Below are 18,267 nucleotides of genomic sequence, written 5' to 3'. Positions count from 1 at the left end.
ATCTAGGACAAAAAAATGTATAACCTAATATCAATTCACTTTTTCCAGGAGTCAGAGTTGAAGGTTTGGTTTAACAGCTCTCCAGCCCCACTGCCCATCCCTCTCTCTCCTCTCTTTCTCCCTCCTTTACACTATGATCCAGCAACTTCACCCCTCCATCTCATAGTCCAGAATTTCCTTGTCCCCTCTCCCTTCTTCTTCACCCCTATGTCCAACACTCCATGAACGCTCTTTCCCCATCCCCCTTATGATCCAGCGATTCTCTGTCCCTTCTGCCCCAGCAACTCATGTCCCTCCTCTTTTTCTTTTACTCTTATGGCCCAGTAGCTCTGTTTCCAACATTCACCCCATCACCAAAAAAGTGCACTTTCAATGTTCAGCAGGATAGTAACTCGAAGGGAAAGACAGCCGCAGAGAACCGAGCCTGGTCCAGGTTTGCTTGATTGCAGATGCTAAGAGACACTGAGGAAAAGGTACTGGATCCATGGTGGGGAGGGAGACACTGCTACTTTATAAGCAGGGGGAAAAATAGCTGTTTTCTGTGCCAGTTGAGAACCACTGGCTTAACACAGAAACATGATGTTGCTGGCCCAAGCATTTGGTGCTCTCTTTCACAGGTACTCTGGACCAGAGCCTCACCTGGTCCATAGGTTAAACTGGTTTGAGTAGGACCATACCTGGTCTTTCAGCTCTTCAGATCTTTCCAGGCTTTAAGGAATGGAGAACAAAATTCATATCCTTATGCTTTGTGTAGTTTCCAAGTTTTAAGTGGCTATTCCTAAAGACACATAGGCATCAATATTATCTTAACAAAAAAGTCACAAAACAGGTACCTATTTGACCTTCACACATAGTAGAGAATAACATGGAGATGGGTACATGCAGTTAACCGGGGGGGTGGGGGCAGGATGTGTCAATTTCAAAAAACTTGAGACTAGTAATATGTAAAAACTTAACATATCTTAGACCAGTGTCTCACAAACTCTCCAGAGCCATGGCACACTTATTTGGGGGCCGCAGCTGGAGGGCATCTGGAAATATGCAGACATCATGTGTGACATCGTCATCAGCGTGCGCAGAGGCCCTCCAGACAGAATCCTGAACCGCCAGTGTGGGGTGCTGGAAGAGGAGAGGTGCAGAGAAGAGCAGAGGTGCCAGCTGACTGCCTACAGGATGTGCCTCTCGCCGCGAGAGGCACGTCCTGTAGGCAGTCAGCCAGTGCTTCTCCTCCTCGCTGGTGTTTTGAAGCACACAGTTTGCCATACACTGTCTTAGACAATTAGCAACTGAATTCAATGATTTAAAAAAAACTGCAGAAGCTGCTTTTGAATTTATACGAAGTACTGTTAAATGACATAATTTGTGTCTTGCCTGCCTTCGATGTGGCAACAAAAAAGTCTTGTCTGCTGATTAGACTCCTACCATTTGCAACATCCTTCCATCATGTGCCCAGTTGCTCAAGCATCTTACTGTTACTGCAACAGATGCATCCATTGTTGCTGGCATCAAGGAACATTTCCAACATTTAAAAGACAATTATTTTCCTATCAATCCACTACACAGTTTAGGTTCTCTTCTACACCCATGTCTGAAAGACAATCCAATTACTTTCCCAGATGATATGTAAAAATATATACAACTGAATATTTAGAAAGGCTGTACCTAAACCAGACTGAAATGGAGGACTCTTTGTGATTTATAAACAGTAATTACATTAGATTAGTGATTTTTATTCTGCCATTAACTTATGGTTCAAGGCAGATTACACAAGAGGTTATCTGGACATTTCCAGGAGAGTTACAAAGTAGAGCAAATTACTTAGGGGGAGATCTGGACATTGTTTCAGGGTCATAATAAAATAGATAATTTAGTTAGAAGGTTGTAGGATCTGGGGGAGATTGAAATGCTTCCTGCGGTGTTAGTTTGTCTTGATGGATTTCTTCAATAGTAGGGTTTTTATTTCTCTTCTGAAAGTTTTGTAGTCTGGTGTCGTGATCAGTAGAGATTGGAGAGTTGCTGGTCTAGTAATACAGAATATTGTCTCTTAAAGATTTAAATATAAAATCAGTCCATGATACAGAGTCAGCGAGGATAAGACAGGGATAGGGACAGTGCTCATGGGGACAGAGGCAAATTCTATAAAATAGGCTAGTTATATAACTTCCCCTCAGGAAGCAATTACCGTTTCTGTGGATCTTTGATATAGGTTTCTATAAGCATGCTGTACATCTCAGAGTGAACATTTTCAATGTGAATCTGAAATCCATAAAAGCATCGAGCCTCAGGGATCTGTACCTCCTGGTAGAAACGTTCTACCTGTAGGGAAAACACAGCAATATCATCACCAACTTTATCTGATATACCACAATGTCAATACAGTGATTATCTAAGTAGTTTACAATTAAAAAATAATTAATAAAGGATAGAAAAGGACCAAGACAGAACAGAGGACAAAACTAAAAGGTAAAAAATTACAATATAATACAATATAAGAAATAATAGCCATACTAGATTAGACCAATGGTCCATCTAGCCCAGTAACTTGTTTTAACAGTGGCTAATCCAGGTTACAAGACCTGGCAGAAACCCAAACAGTAGTGAGGAGCACAATTAATTAAATTAGGAACAACTTGTCAAGGAAAATATGAGAGGAAATGAAATTCTGGATTTAATTCTAAATGAACTACGAGGACCAGCGCAAGGAGTAGAAGTAGAAGGGATGCTGGGAAACAGTGATCACAATATGATCCACTTCAATCTGGACACAGGGGCAAAACATCGATCCAGAATGATGGCCATGGCACTGAACTTCCGAAAAGAGAATTACGAAGGGATGAGAATCATGGTAGGGAAGAAGACTAAGAAGAGGATAAGCACTGTAAAAACGCTAGTGGAAGCATGGTCCCTTTTTAAGGACACAGTCACCAAGGCGCAAAATCTATATTTACCATGTATCAACATGGGATCCAAGAGGAAAAAGAACAAGGAACCAGCATGGCTCACTGTAGCGGTGAAGGAAGTGATCAGAGACAAGTAGACTTCGTTTAAGGAATGGAAAAAGTCAAAAACGGATGAAAATTGGAAAAAGCAAACATCAAAGCAGGTGCCATAAGGCGGTAAGAGGGGCCAAAAGATACCACGAGGAAAAAATAGTCAAAGAGGCAAAAAACTTCAAGCCGTTCTTTCGATATATTAAGGGGAAACAACCCAAGAAGGAAGCGGTGGGGCTGTTGGATGACCATGGAATAAAGACAGTAGCTGTGCCTACAATTTTCTAGCTGGTGATGTTAATTTACACCTTGAACAGGAAGATAACGCTAATGTAACAGATCTACTTTCCCTCCTTACATCATTGGGTTTTTCCAAACCACCTCCGACTAAAACCCATCAGAAAGGTCACCACTTAGATCTGATTACATTTCTTTCTAATGTTTCAATTACTCCCAGTGTAAGTTTAAAAGGTGAAACTTGGACCAATACTCCTTGGTCGGACCATCTTTTATGTAATTATGAACTATGCTGGATTAAAAGACAACTCAACGAAACCAAGGAACAATTTCAAAGAGAAAACTATTTGCACAAGAGGATAACTGAACCCAGTAGAATTCTGGACACATTATTGCCTAATATCTAACTCAGTTTTTGATCCAAATTTCATTTTAGGATTGAAAAACTTTAGCAACCAGGTCTTAAATGACATTGCACCTCTGAAAGAACGTAGGAAAAGACAATGCATATCAGACAGCTGGTACAATACTGATTTAATGGTTTTAAAGCAAGGATTACATAAATTGGAAAGAATATGATGTAAATCAGGGAAAGATGAGGACATACTTATTTGGAGACTTAAGGTTAAAGAAAAGCGTTGCAAACATTACTCTTAAAAAATTAATTCTCCTACTTTAAATAGTAATGAACTTTTCAGAATAGTCAACTCTTTGTTTGATATTGATTTACATAAACAATTTTTTTTTAAATATTCATTTTCAAACTTACAATAAGTGTGTCAATATGTTAAAACAGATTAACAATAAGTATATCACTTAATAATCATCAATAGTACAAATTATATATTCTTATCTCCCACCCTTCCCATTATATAATCAATACCTTGTACAATATGTAATCATAAAATTACCCCCTCCCCCCTCATAATTGAACCTGTAAATTTAAGGGAAAAAATGTCATCTAATAAGTACAATATTTTGTTAATGGCTCCCACACATCTTGAAATAAATAAATAAATATTGGATGCACAGTCAGAAGGAAGTACAACCAGAAACTCATGAAATCACCAAACAAAGGTAAAAAAAAAAAGATTTTATTTTCAATTTAGTGATCGAAATGTGTCAGTTTTAAGAATTTATATTTGCTGTCTATATTTTGCACCATATTTGTCTGTTTTTCTATAGTTGTTACTGAGGCGACATTGCATATTTTAAAGTCATCTGCCTTGACCTCTTTGAAAATCCCCCGAATATAAATGATAATTAAAATTTTCTGTGCAGACAGTGTGCTTTGTGTTTTTTTAACTTTGTGGTTACCATTATATATTAATAAGATTATATTACAACAGAAAATGGTGTTTACTCATTACAATAAGAATGATTGGAGGGAGGGGGAGGTATATTTTACATTTTTCTTATTGGGGAAATAAGAGAGGAATGATGGGAGGGAAAGGTGGTAATTTTATGTATTGTAAGATAAATCAGAAAGATTGCCAAGTGAGTGTTTAATTGTATTGTTTTATTGTTTGTGCACTTGATGTAAGATTGAAAACAAATAAAGAATTTGAAAAAAAAAAAAAAAGATTATATTGTGTGCGCACATGAAAAATGAATAGAAGAAATTGCATTACAATTAGTACTATTTTTATAGGGGTGGGGTCATGGGCAGAGCTTGGGGGGGGTACTTGGTTGATATTTGTTAGACTTAGGGGCTACTTGGCTTGAAGAAGTTGAGAACTCTGCTCTAGACCAGCACAGATGGGTATTACGCACTCCTACCAGCAGATGGAGTTTGAGAACCACAGAGCTTCAACTTAACCTATAGGTGAGCTGTGCAGTAGAGAATGACACGGTGACAAAATTCATCACCGTTCCCGTCCCCGCGGATAACTGCGGGAAACCATCTTCATGTCATTCTTTAAGGAGAGAGGGAAGAATCAGAGTATGAATGGCCACAACCACAACCAGAGTATGACCCGCAAGTTTTGCTTTGAAGAATGCTGGTGTAGAAGGACTGAGGTTGAAATAGACACTAGAAAATGACATGGGATTATTTCCCGCGGGGACGGGAACTGTGATGAATTTTGTCACCGTGTCATTCTCTACTGTGCAGTTCCCTGGATGCCAGTCACCGAATAGCAAAGCAGATGTCCCTCCAAGGAAAAGGAGAGAACAGCCGAAAACACCTCTCAAAAACCAAGGTGGCAAGGGGGCCCCTTCTGGTGATTCAGACAGGTCGTGACCTGTTTGGGCCGCCGCAGGAGCGGACTGCTGGGCAGGATGGACCTATGGTCTGACCCGGCGGAGGCACTGCTTATGTTCTTAAACCTCGTCACACGAGCTGCTGCTGTCAGATCTAGTAAATTTCAGATAAGTCCAGACAACTCTCCCTAGGGAATCTCCAACTCTATAAGTAACCACTTGATGTGCTCCATACAGAAGTTATTTGCAAAATTACACCCTGGGTTACCCATTATTATTGTGTTACTAGGTAACACAATAATAATGGGTGATTTCAAGTACCCCGATATTGACTGATAAATTTAACATCAGGGCATGCTAATTCCTTGATGAAATCAAGAACTGCTTTATGGAGCAGCTGGTTCAGGAACAGACAAGAGATGAAGCAATTCCAGAACTAGTTCTTAGTGGAGTACATGAATTGGTGCGGAAGGTAATGGAAAATTAGGTTTTTACATTCGATAATCTTCTTTCTGTTAGTCCCTATAGGATTTTGTATGCTTAGGTGTTCAATCCCAACCCGCAATCCGGGAGTTGCAGAAATCCAACACTTTTCTGAGCACATGCTCCTCCCCCTTTAGACTAAGTGCTAGAGCTATATCCAGTTGAGTCCCAAAGCCAAGCAACATACCTGAACAAATCCAGGGCAATCCTGCGTCCGGAATACAGAGAAAGGGTTCCCTGCATGAAAGAGCCCGAAGCACCGAAAAACGCCATGCCGATACAAAGGAGACCAGAAGGACAGTCTTGATTGTCAGATCCAGAAGAGTAGCTGCATTCAGTGGCTCGAAAGGAGTTTTTCCAAAGCTTGAAGAATGACGTTAAGATTCCACAAAGGGAAAGGATGACGCCTGGAATCCAAATGTCAGAGGACGTCAATTCTGACGTCGGAGAGGAAGTTCCGGGCCATCCAGGCAGTGAATGGCTGGCCTGGAACTTCCTCTCCAATGTCAGAATTGATGTTGGGGGGAAGGCTGTGGGCCCAGTGCTTGTATGTGCCCGGACTAGCGTCGGGGAAGCAGGGAGAACTGAACGCAAAAGCCCGGGATGGGCTCCACAATCGACTCGCGTTTCCTTTGCGATCAAACATTTGGGCACTCCTGATGTAATGGGCCAAGTTTGACAAACTGAAAAGTAGCAAATTGCCTGGACCACTACTTTTTATCATATTTATCCAATTTCCAAATCATTAAATCAATCCATTTGGCTAAACTCCAAGATTAAAATTGGTGGATTTCAAATTGTCTGGAAGCATTGGATTATTGCAGGTATACGTACTCTGAATGATGTTATTTTAAATGGTAAACTGCATGATTTTTCACAGTTGCAACATAAATATAGTTTAAATAAATTACAAAATTTCAAATGGTTGCAGCTGAAGCAGGCTATTCAGGAGGGGTTCCCTGAATGGAAAGATCTTAATACTCAGTATAGTTTGGAATTCCTATGCTTTCAGGCAGATTTCTTGGGACACCAAGCCGCACAGTGGTATAAATTGTTATATGGATACTTGAATAAGAAACAAAAAACTGGTCTAAAAGACATTTGGAGCATTGAGATCAAGCACCAAATTTCTGCTTCTCAATGGCCACGAATTTGGTCTTGGAGAATAAGATGTACAATGTCAGCATCTATGAGACAAACTTGGTTCTTTTTATTGCATAGAGCTTTTTGGACCCCACTTCGTTTAGCTCTAAGTCTAACATATGCTGGCACTGTAATCTAGATGCTGGGACTTTGGATCATTTAATTTTTTTTGTCCTTGTATCAATGCCTTTTGGAAGTCAATTTGGTCCCAAATTAATTCATTGTTAGAAAATCATGTTGCCCTATCTTATGATACAATTTTATTTGGAACATCTATGAGGTAAGAGTGTCAATTTTAGCAAGTAATAATAAACTTCTTTTAATAATGACAGGGGTTGCCATTCTGAATATTACCAGAAATTGGAAAGATTCCACTAGGCTTAATTACTCCTTTTGGTGGAATTCATTATGTCATATCTATAAAATGGAAAGAATACTTGCTATTCAGAAAGGGAATTATAATAACTTTAAAAAGATAAAGGGGGGGGCGCTAGTGAGCGCATTTAATGGCGGACGCATAGCAACGCGGCTCCCGCTGAATCGTAGCCGGTATCGAACACCCCTGAGCGCTCTGCAATTAAAAATTAAATTTAGCGGCACAGAAATCTGCCAGAAGCACGATGGCTTCAACCAAGCCCGGAAAACGGCGAAATCCCGATCCGGTATCGCCGCAAAAAGCGCTCTCTTCCAAGTCCGAGGAGGCCTCAACACAGACCATATTGGAAGAACTCAGAGCCATGCGGTCTGAAGTAAAAGCTGACAACGAAGAAATCAAGGAAGAGATTGCAGCGTTTAAAAAAGACCTTGCCCAGCTCCAGATCCAGGTACAAGCTACAGACACTAAACTGTCTGTAGCTGAAAACAATATTAAAGTACTGCTTAAACAAACCAAACGTATAGAACAGCTAGAGACAGCAATTGAGGATTTCAGTAATCGTTCCAGAAGAAATAATTTCCGGATACTAGGGATTCCTGAATCCCGTGAAGGGCGAAATATGAGTGAATTTTTACATACTACTCTTCCCAAACTGCTTGATCTTAAATTTGAACTACCTTTTGAAATAGATCGGGCGCACCGGGTTCCCTCTAATTCGCTGCCCAACAGAACCGGGCAATACCCCAGACCAACGGTGGTGCGCCTATTACGTTATTCGCAGGTTATTGAAATTATGCAGCAAGCACGTGCTAAGGCACCGATTAAATTTGAAGGGAACACACTGCTATTTGTGCCTGACCTGGGAAAACAAACAGCTAAACTCAGGAAGCAACTACTGGAATATCGCCCTAAACTAAAGCAACTGGGAGCGAGATTTGGAATGATGTACCCGGCCCGCTTGAGGGTCACTTATAATAATCATACGAAAGATTTTACTAATCCTACTGAACTTGCAGAGTACCTGGAAACATTAAGCCCGAGTACAATTGATTGTACCTGACTCAATAACAGCTGGTTTAATATCAGTATTTATTACTGTATGCTGGCAACACCACAATTTATATTACTGGTATACTAGTGAATGTCACACAATTGAAATGTTGTTATAACTTTGTGACTGTGTTTTACAGGGGTTCATATTTACTGAATATGTGGTTCTGCGGAGGTGGGTTGCTGTGGAGTTTCACCTTGCTCACTGACCCGTGGTAAATTGTTTGATATATCACATAATATGTATATTTTCAGTTTTTATATTCTTTTCTTACTGACTGCTTGGCTATATCTTCACATATTACTTGATACCCACAGTTCATATGGCCTGACATACATAAGTACTGGTGTATGCTTGCCATGCTCTTACTTTCTCTCTAATATATGCCTCTTATATGTGTCACCTTAAATGTTAAAGGTTTAAACAATCCAGTTAAATCCAAAAAAATCCTAAATTACATCTCAACATTATCTGCGGATGTAATTTTCCTGCAGGAAACCCACTTGGACGCTACCTCTTCTGCCAAATTATCTCTCCCCTGGGCTTACCCGCCTCAATTCTCCCCTGCTGTTGACAAAAAGAATGGTGTTATAACTTACATTAGAAACACAAACCAAATAAAAATTATCTCACATAGCACTGACACTCAGGGCAGATGGATATCCACAAAAATATCTATAAATTCCCAAGCTTTATGTCTTCTAAACATATACGGTCCTAACGTTGAGGACTGCTCATTTTTCACTACCATAGCTGATCAATTAAATTCCTATCAAGACACTTCTTTTATAATAGGTGGTGACTTTAATCAGATCCTCGACCCCCTGAAAGACAGAAAATCAATATATAAACATAAAAAATCAAAAACCTGGTTATGCCTGCAAGATATTATTGCCCAATTTAAATTAATAGATCCGTGGCGCATAACCCACATGGAAGATAGAGAATACACCTTTTTCTCTGCACCCCACGCCTCATATTCACGTATTGACTACTTTTTGATAAGCTCATCTTTAGTTAAATCCATTGCACAAACTGACATAAAAGCAATTAGTGTATCGGACCATGCTGCAGTCCTCCTTTCCTTGGATACACTTCCTGTCCCTTCTTCTCAGAGATCGTGGAGACTAAATACTTGTCTCCTCCAGGATAAGCAATTCTGTGATCACATAGAATCAGCAATTCAAGTTTATTTCTCTTTAAACTCACCCCAAGATAATTCTTGGATTTCAGTGTGGGATGCATTTAAAGCATATATAAGGGGTGTTATAATCTCTTATAATGCTCACCTAAAGAAAACTAATAAACAGGAAGTGGATACCTATGAAGCTGAACTTAAACATCTTGAGATCCTACACCAATCGAACCCTAGTGATATGCAAACCCTTAAGAAATTACAACACATCAGATTTCAATATAATACATGCCTTAGCAAAACAGCTGCATCACAGATTTTTATGAACACTGCCAAATATTATTCTGATAGTAACAAATGTGGCCAGCATCTTGTTTCATATCTTAAAGGCAAGAGGAATAAATCCACAATATCAGCCCTAACTACTGATAATGATACGCTGGTCACTAATCCCAATGAAATTCTTACACAATTTCACGAATTTTATTCTACCCTTTACTCGACTGAGACAAAACAAGTTGGGGATTCCATCCCCTTTCTTAATGGCCTCACACATAATTGCTTAGATGAATTGGACAACGTTGGCTTAGAAATTGAAATAACTTTAGAAGAAATAAATGAAGCAATAGGTCTAATGTCTACTAACAAAGCACCCGGACCTGATGGCCTGCCATCTGAATTTTATCAGGTGTTTAAAAAATGGCTTTCTCCACACTTATTGGAGTTCTATCACTACTTGCAATCCACTGGAGACATTAGGGGATCCTTCACTGAGGCAACTACGATTGTACTGCCTAAACCAAACAAAGATCCTCTTAAAGTTGGTAATTACAGACCACTATCCCTAATCAACTCAGACGCTAAAATTTACGCAAAAATTTTAGCCACTAGATTGCAATTGGTATTGCCTAAATTGATTAATACAGACCAAACTGGATTCATGCCTAATCGTTTGTCTTGTGACAACACTAGAACTTTTGCTCATGTAATCTCCTTAGCCAAAAAAATAGATTACCCACTTATAGCAGTGGGATTAGACGCTGAAAAAGCTTTTGATCGTGTTGAGTGGCCCTATTTATTTGCTGTCATGTCATGGTTTAGATTGTCTCCTATATTTATTAACAGGGTTAAGGTCCTATACTCATCACCGACTAACAAAATTTATGCTAACCAACATTTTTCTTTACCCTTTACACCTAGCAGGGGGACGAGACAGGGGTGTCCCCTGTCTCCATTGCTCTTCAACATAGCATTGGAACCCCTTCTAATTGCAATTCGTGCATCACCACACATACAAGGATTCACATATGCTGGGGTGGATATCAAACTGTCAGCGTACGCGGATGACATCTTATTGTATATCACACCTGAATCTTTATCTCCTTTAATACAATTACTGGCAAACTACTCTACTCATTCTGGATACAAACTGAATCTATCCAAATCAGAAGTGATGCCATTAAACTGCCCGGAAATTGGATCGTCCATTAAAGACCTTGGTCTGATGTGGTCGCCTGACAAATTGAAATATCTTGGGTTACACTTCACACCTGACCTAGAAGAAACTTCTGAACACAACGCTGCCCACATTTTGGACTCGGTTAGACTCTTAACGTCTTCTTGGTCCCCATTGAAACTATCTTGGTGGGGAAGGATGGATACAATTAAAATGATGATTTCTCCAGTAATCAACTACACGTTGAGCATGTTACCAGTCTTGATGAAGTCTACCTTCTATGCTAAATTGGACAAAATACTTACAGCTTTCCTTTGGAACAACAAACCACCTCGTATTAGTCTACAAAAGCTCAGAAATGACAAAGAATCAGGAGGTGTGAACTTTCCTAATTATAAAAACTATCATATTGCTTTCTTGCTGAGGCAGGGATCCAGATGGCTTCATACCACTGATGTCACCTCTGCACCACGTTGGCTACTACTGGAACGCTCGCTTGCTACAGCAACTCATCTGGCAGACTTACCTTTCACTAGACAGAAGGATTCTCAACACCTTCAACCAATCATGGCATCTACTTGTACAGTTCTAAGACACATAGATGCAATGTTTTCACCGACATGGAACGAAACTACGCAACTACCACTCTGGGGAAACTGTAAAATCCGCATACAAAATAAACCGACTTATAACTCTTTATGGCAATCCAAAGGAATTCATCGTCTATGTCATCTCTACTCGAATTCTACATGGATTCCTTTTCAAAGACTGGTGGAAAGTACCAAACTACCACAAACTCATTTCTTCAAATGGATACAACTAAAATCAGCCATAACAGCACATTTGAAGCAGCACCCGATTAAGGACGAACTTCCTAATTTGTTACTATTGTGTGAACAAATCTCGTACACCAGACATGAAGCATCACAATGGTATAAAATCATGAGAAAACATGATACCTTCTCACTTACTACTCTATACTCGTTATGGCATAAGGATACAGGTTTAGAACTTGAAGTATCTGACTGGAAAGACATCTGGAAAAAATCGCACTCAACACTTGCTTCCTCTGCTTCAACTCAGTCTCTCTTCTTCCTCATCCACAAGGCATTCTGGACTCCAATAAAACTGGCCAAGATAGCACATAAGGATAACCCACAGGATGGTAAATGCTGGTCCTGCCATTCATCTACTGGAACCTTGGATCATATGATCTTTCACTGCACCATTATACGACACTACTGGTCTCAAACTTGGCGCACCATCAGTGCCATATTACACATTACAGAACCTATTACATTAGCGATAGTAATATATGGCCAGCAAGGACTCCAGACTCCTCTACTTGACCCTCAAGCCAAGTTACTTAAAGCTTTGCTATCCATTACTATAAAACAGATACTTTCCAATTGGAAGAATTCATCTACACTGTCTTATTCTGCATGGTGGAATCAAGTCTGCCTTATTGCCAAATTCGAATTGGTAGCAGCTGAAAGGAAAGGATCTCTTCAAAAAACAAACCTCATTTGGCAACCGTTCATGGACTATTGTCAGGTCTGATATGAAATCACTGTTGTGTATGTATATATATAATAGACGATCTGGATATTATATAGCCAAGCAGTCAACTCTATTCTTTTTCTTTTTCCTCTCTTATTGACTATTTTGATTTTTGGTTTCTTATTTAGTTTGGCAGTGCTATGGCTGATCTCAGAATACTTTCCATGTAATGATATATAATGATGCATTGCCTTAGTTTGATAGCTTGATCTTGCTGTTATATGGTTTTTGTTCATTCATGGAAAATCTCAATAAAATTATTTGAACTTAAAAAAAAAAAAAAAGATAAAGGGGCCATTGATTGTATATTCTAATGATTGGACACCTTAGACACCTTTTTATGTACAAGAGTATATTTAGTGTGGAAGGGGGGATATAAGATGTGAATTTTACTTGATTCATTGTTATAGTAAGGGATGGGAGGGAGAGGGAGCTCTTTTATGTACTTAAGAATCTGTTGTTAAGATTGTCAAGTGATTGGTTTGAGTTCTTTGATATAATATTATACACTTGTTGTAAGAACTAAAAATGAATAAAGATTTGGGAAAAAAACAAAACATATTTATCAATGATCTAGAGATGGGAATAACAAGTGAGATAATTAAATTTGCTGATGATACAAAGTTGTTCAAAGTTATTAAATTGCAATAGGATTATGTAAAATCACAAGAGAAGCTTGTGCGAGTAGGGATCAAAATGGCAGATGACGTTTAATGTGAGCAAGTGCAAAGTGATACATATTGGAAAGAGTAACCTGAACTATAGGTATGTGATGCAGGGTTCCACATTAGGAGACACTGCCCAGGAAAAGGATTTAGGTGTCATCGTTGAGGATACATTGAAATCCTTAGCTTAATGTGCGGCGGCAGCTAAGAAAGCAAGTAGAATGTTAGGAATTATAAGGAAAAGAATGGAAAACAATTATGACAATGTTACAATGCCCTTGTATCGCTCTATGGTACAGCCACACCTTGAATACTTGTACAATTCTGATCGCCGTATCTCAAAAAAGAAATAGTGGAATTAGAAAAGGTACAGAGAAGGGCGACTAAAAAGATAAAAAGGATGGGACGAATTCCCTATGAGGAAAGACTAAAGCGGCTAGGGTCCTTCAGCTTGGAAAATAGGGGTAATGTGAGAGAGGTCTATAAAATACTGAGTAGAGTGGAAAGGGAAGATATGAATCGCTTGTTTACTCTTTCCAAAAATACTAGGACTAAAGTATTCTAAGTAGTTGATTTAAAACAGACCCAGAGAAAATATTTTTTCACACAAAGTTTCCAAGTTTTTTTATTCTTTATCAAACAGGTACCTAAACTGTTTACAATGGAATGAGTCTAAAAAAGTTTAAAATTAAAAAATAAAAACAGGTCTAAAAATTAGAATAAAGGTAAGAAAATAATAAAAGAGGGAGCATAACAGACTGACATAATGGAAACAAGACAGGAGGATGGGCTTGGTAAGTTAATAAACACATCGAGATTGAAAATAAAAATAAAGGGGTGGAAAGTGTGTGTGTGTGGGGAGGGGGCGATACATTATGTTAGGGCTCGCTTCAAAAGAAGCGTTTTTGCAAAGTCCATCAAGGAGCTACATGGATTCTATTTGTAAGAAATTAGATCAGAGGTTGTAGGCATCTTTAAAAACAAAAATCTTAAGTTTGGATTTGAACTTGTTGCTGGAGAACGTGGTGAAATCAGTTAGCTTAGCAGGGTTTAAAAAAAGGTTTGAATAATTTCCTAAAAATGAAGTCCATAGGCCATTATTGAGATGGCTTGGGGAAATCAACTGCTTATTCCTAGGATAAGCAGCATAAAATCTGTTTTACTACTTGGGATCTTGCTAGGTACTTGGGACCTCAGTTGGCTATTGTTAAAAACAGGATACTGTGCTTGCTGTACCTTCAGTCTGTCCCAGTATGGCAATTATGATGTTCCTATGTTCTTATGTGATGACCATGTCCTGTTTTTATGTTTAAAACTGTTAACTGGTGAACAGCACAATCCATAACAAAATATAGCATACAGATCACAATATGTTAAGCATCAGAACATATGAAATTTGATCAATTTTCCAAGTTAAGAAAGGGCAGTGAAAAAATATAATGCAATAATCTGTAGAGAAGCCCTCATACTCAGCCCTAAAAACTGGGCAGAGGGTTATGTTTGGAAGGAAGTATAAAGCATTCTTCTATTATACAAGCTGTCAGCTGTTCTATTTTCTATTCTTCCCACAGTTATAGCTGATGAATTCATTTTAATTGGTTTGTAAATGTTCATATATGCAATAATTTTAATAACATGTAATATTAAAGCTAACAAAGGGATTCTGTTCCATCAAAGTCATAGATAATAGAAGCTTGACTTACAAGATTTTCATTTACAATTCCATCACTTGCTGCAAAAAATGCCAATATATGAGAAATAAAATATTTTTCTTCAGCTTTTAGCTGGCACCAGTGAACGTCATCCTTTGATAAATCTACCTAAAAAAAATAAATAAAATAAAATTGGATCAACATTATAGATGAATAGCATTTCTTTAGCTTATGTTTTTCCCCACCAAACAGATACACAGTCGTGAACAGATGGATCAGGGAATTCTCTCTCTGATTTTCCTAAGCGCCATACTGAATAGTAGTAAAATAAGTAACAGAAGAGATCAATTGTTTTTAACGTCTACTCTGATGGCTGATTGAAAAGTAATGAGACTGCCTCTGTTTTTCCGTCCAAGAAGTAGATGTGGCAACGCTGTGCTCATACATCGACGTTTCTGAAACTACAGTTGGACTGCCATAGTCTTCATTGTTGGGCCACAGCAAAAGGAATAACTTTGTACATGTCATCATGAAAAAATGAGGAAGGCGTGTTTGTGAGAGCATGCCAGGAGTGTGTGATTGAATTTTGTGTTAAACTTGAAAAGAGCAGGAATGAAACTCTTGAAATGTTACAGCAAGCATATGATGGTGAAAACAATTCAAAGAGGGTAAGACACGAGTGACTGACAAAGCACGTTCTGAGAGGTCATCCACCATAGAACAGGGATGTCGCAAAACATTCTACTATGTGTCTTTGAAAAAGAAAAATGTTCAGATCCTATGGAGTCATCTGATTCTGAATTTAAAAACCACAAGACTCGTTACTTTTCAATTAGCCCTCATACAATTCTAGGATAATATAGTGTGGCGCAGTGGTTAAAGCTACAGCCTCAGCACCCTGGGGTTGTGGGTTCAAATCCATGTTACTCTTTGTGACCCTGGGCAAGTCACTTAATTCCCCCATTGCCCCAGGTACATTAGATAGATTGTGAACCTGCCGGGACAGACAGGGAAAAATGCTCAAGTATCTGAATAAACTAATGTAAACCGTTCTGAGCTCTCCTGGGAGAACGGTATAGAAAATTAAATAAATAAATAAGAAACAGCAAAACCTGCTTTCTATATTTGTCCAACACAAACCACAAAAATATGTTACTAAGAATCACCCAAGCCTTGAATCTAACTAGCAGACCTAAAGTTTAGGTAAATTAATTAAGAGAGAAGTAATGATAGCAGAGAAGCATGTTGTCCCATCACAAAAACTGGATCAATTTAAAAACAATTGTCATTAGTGATTAATAGACTGACCTATATCACATAGATTATAAAATACCAACTGGTATGAAAGTACATACCATAATAAAACAGTGCTTTGCCACTAAGCATGCATGGGGAGGCGCTTATGAGGCACATGGGCAAATTTGGCATAGATTATGAAAACAGCCATACTGGGTCAGACCAATGGTCCATCTAGTCCAGTACTCTATTTCCAACAGTAGCCAATCCAGGTCACGGTCACAAGTACCTGGCAGAAACCCCAAAAGCAGCATGCCTTCACTTACATCAGGTCTCAAGCACCTACATTCAAGGCACATTCTCTGCTACTTATGCTAGTATTTTATAAAAACAAGAACCCATGGCACTCTGTTATAAAATTACACTCTTATGCTCAAAGGAAGTTTCACCCAAAGATTTTTCCCCTATGTACTAGTAATCAAACACTGTCCTTACTATGGGAGGGTTCGTGATGGTTTGGGCATCACATTAATATACAGTACACAATTCTTTTCATCCATAACAATTCCCAGCTACCACTTTATTAGGTGCTTTGAAATATTAATTTTGAGAACCACCTGAGGTTCCTTTTTTCAGGTTAAAACTAGACTTTTGCTAGAAACCCCTAACAGCAGGCGATACTCAATGCAAATGTGTTTTCTATCCTGTAAAATATTTTACTGTGCTTTTGTTGCTCTTTTCAGCCAGTTTCCTTTTCAGTTTTTGGCCTATCTCCTGCTGCAAAGCAAATAGTCTATTAAAAAGACTCACCTCTTCTGCTGTCCAGAAGGAAGCCTGTGCTTTTTTATACATTCTCCACATATCAGGATACTGGATAGGAAAGATGACAAATCTGCGTGGATTTTTTCTCAGGAGAGGCTCATCATTTACTGTAAATCCATTTCCAATAGTATCCGAAGAAACAGTCTTAAAAAAATTAAATTATAATCTTTTAAACACTGAAGGGCAATTTAATGTTATGTTTATTATCATTTGTTATACACATCACCATATTACAGACCTCAGCTGTTTACATTCAGATACCGACCTCAGCAGTTTACATTCTGAATTATATTAAATAATAATAATAGTACATAAGAACATAAGCAATGCCTCCGCTGGGTCAGACCTGAGGTCTATCGTGCCCAGCAGTCCGCTCACGTAACGGCCCAACAGGTCCAGGACCTGTGCAGTAATCCTCTATCTATACCCCTCTATCCCCTTTTCCAACAGGAAATTGTCCAATCCTTTCTTGAACCCCAGTACTGTACTCTGCCCTATTACGCCCTCTGGAAGCGCATTCCAGGTGTCTACCACCCATTGGGTGAAGAAAAACTTCCTAGCATTCATTTTGAATCTGTCCCCTTTCAACTTTTCTGAATGCCCTCTTGTTCTTTTATTTTCCGAAAGTTTGAAGAATCTGTCCCTCTCCCTCTCTCTATGCCCTTCATGATCTTGTAAGTCTCTATCATATCTCCTCTAAGTCTCCTCTTCTCCAGGGAAAAGAATCCCAGTTTCTCCAATCTCTCAGCGTTATAAAAGGTTTTCCATATATTTTATCAAACGTATCGCTCTCCTCTGAACCCTCTCAAGTATCCTTCTTAAGGTACGGCGACCAACGTTGGACGCAGTACTCCAGATGCGGATACACCATCGCCCGATACAACGGCAGGATAGCACAGTTACTTACTGTAACAGGTGTTATCCAGGGACAGCAGGCAGCTATTCTCACATATGGGTGACGTCACCGACTGAGCCTGGATGCGGAAGCCTCACAAGTAGGCTTGCTTGAAGAAACCAGAAGTTTCGAGTCGACCGCACCGCACATATGTGAATGCCTTCCCACCCAGCGTAGGGCGTGTCTCCTCAGTTCAGATAGCTAGCAGAGAAGCTAACCAGGGGAGGTGGGTGGGTTGTGAGAATAGATGCCTGCTGTCCCTGGATAACACCTGTTATGGTAAGTAACTGTGCTTTATCCCAGGACAAGCAGGCAGCCTAGCCTAGTGACCTCCAAGCTAACCAGAATGGGATGGCGGGAGTGT

General features: G+C 39.1%; 1 protein-coding gene across 7 annotated transcripts in view; it reads right to left on the bottom strand.

Annotated features, from left to right (window-relative positions):
- RRM2B (ribonucleotide reductase regulatory TP53 inducible subunit M2B) overlaps positions 1-18,267 on the bottom strand; it is an 84,934-nt gene that overhangs the window by 41,201 nt on the left and 25,466 nt on the right. For all 7 annotated transcript variants that reach the window (XM_033935091.1, XM_033935090.1, XM_033935089.1 and 4 more), the window contains 3 exons: positions 16,997-17,152; positions 15,002-15,118; positions 2,183-2,316 (listed from right to left, as the gene is read on the bottom strand). In XM_033935091.1, the coding sequence (XP_033790982.1) occupies positions 2,183-2,316; positions 15,002-15,118; positions 16,997-17,152 (407 nt within the window). The remainder of the gene's footprint in view (positions 1-2,182; positions 2,317-15,001; positions 15,119-16,996; positions 17,153-18,267) is intronic.

Source organism: Geotrypetes seraphini, chromosome 2, assembly GCF_902459505.1.
Source record: "Geotrypetes seraphini chromosome 2, aGeoSer1.1, whole genome shotgun sequence".
Taxonomy (NCBI): Eukaryota; Metazoa; Chordata; class Amphibia; order Gymnophiona; family Dermophiidae; genus Geotrypetes; species Geotrypetes seraphini.
Note: the sequence above shows the minus strand (reverse complement) of the source record. Positions and strands in the feature narration are given on the sequence as shown.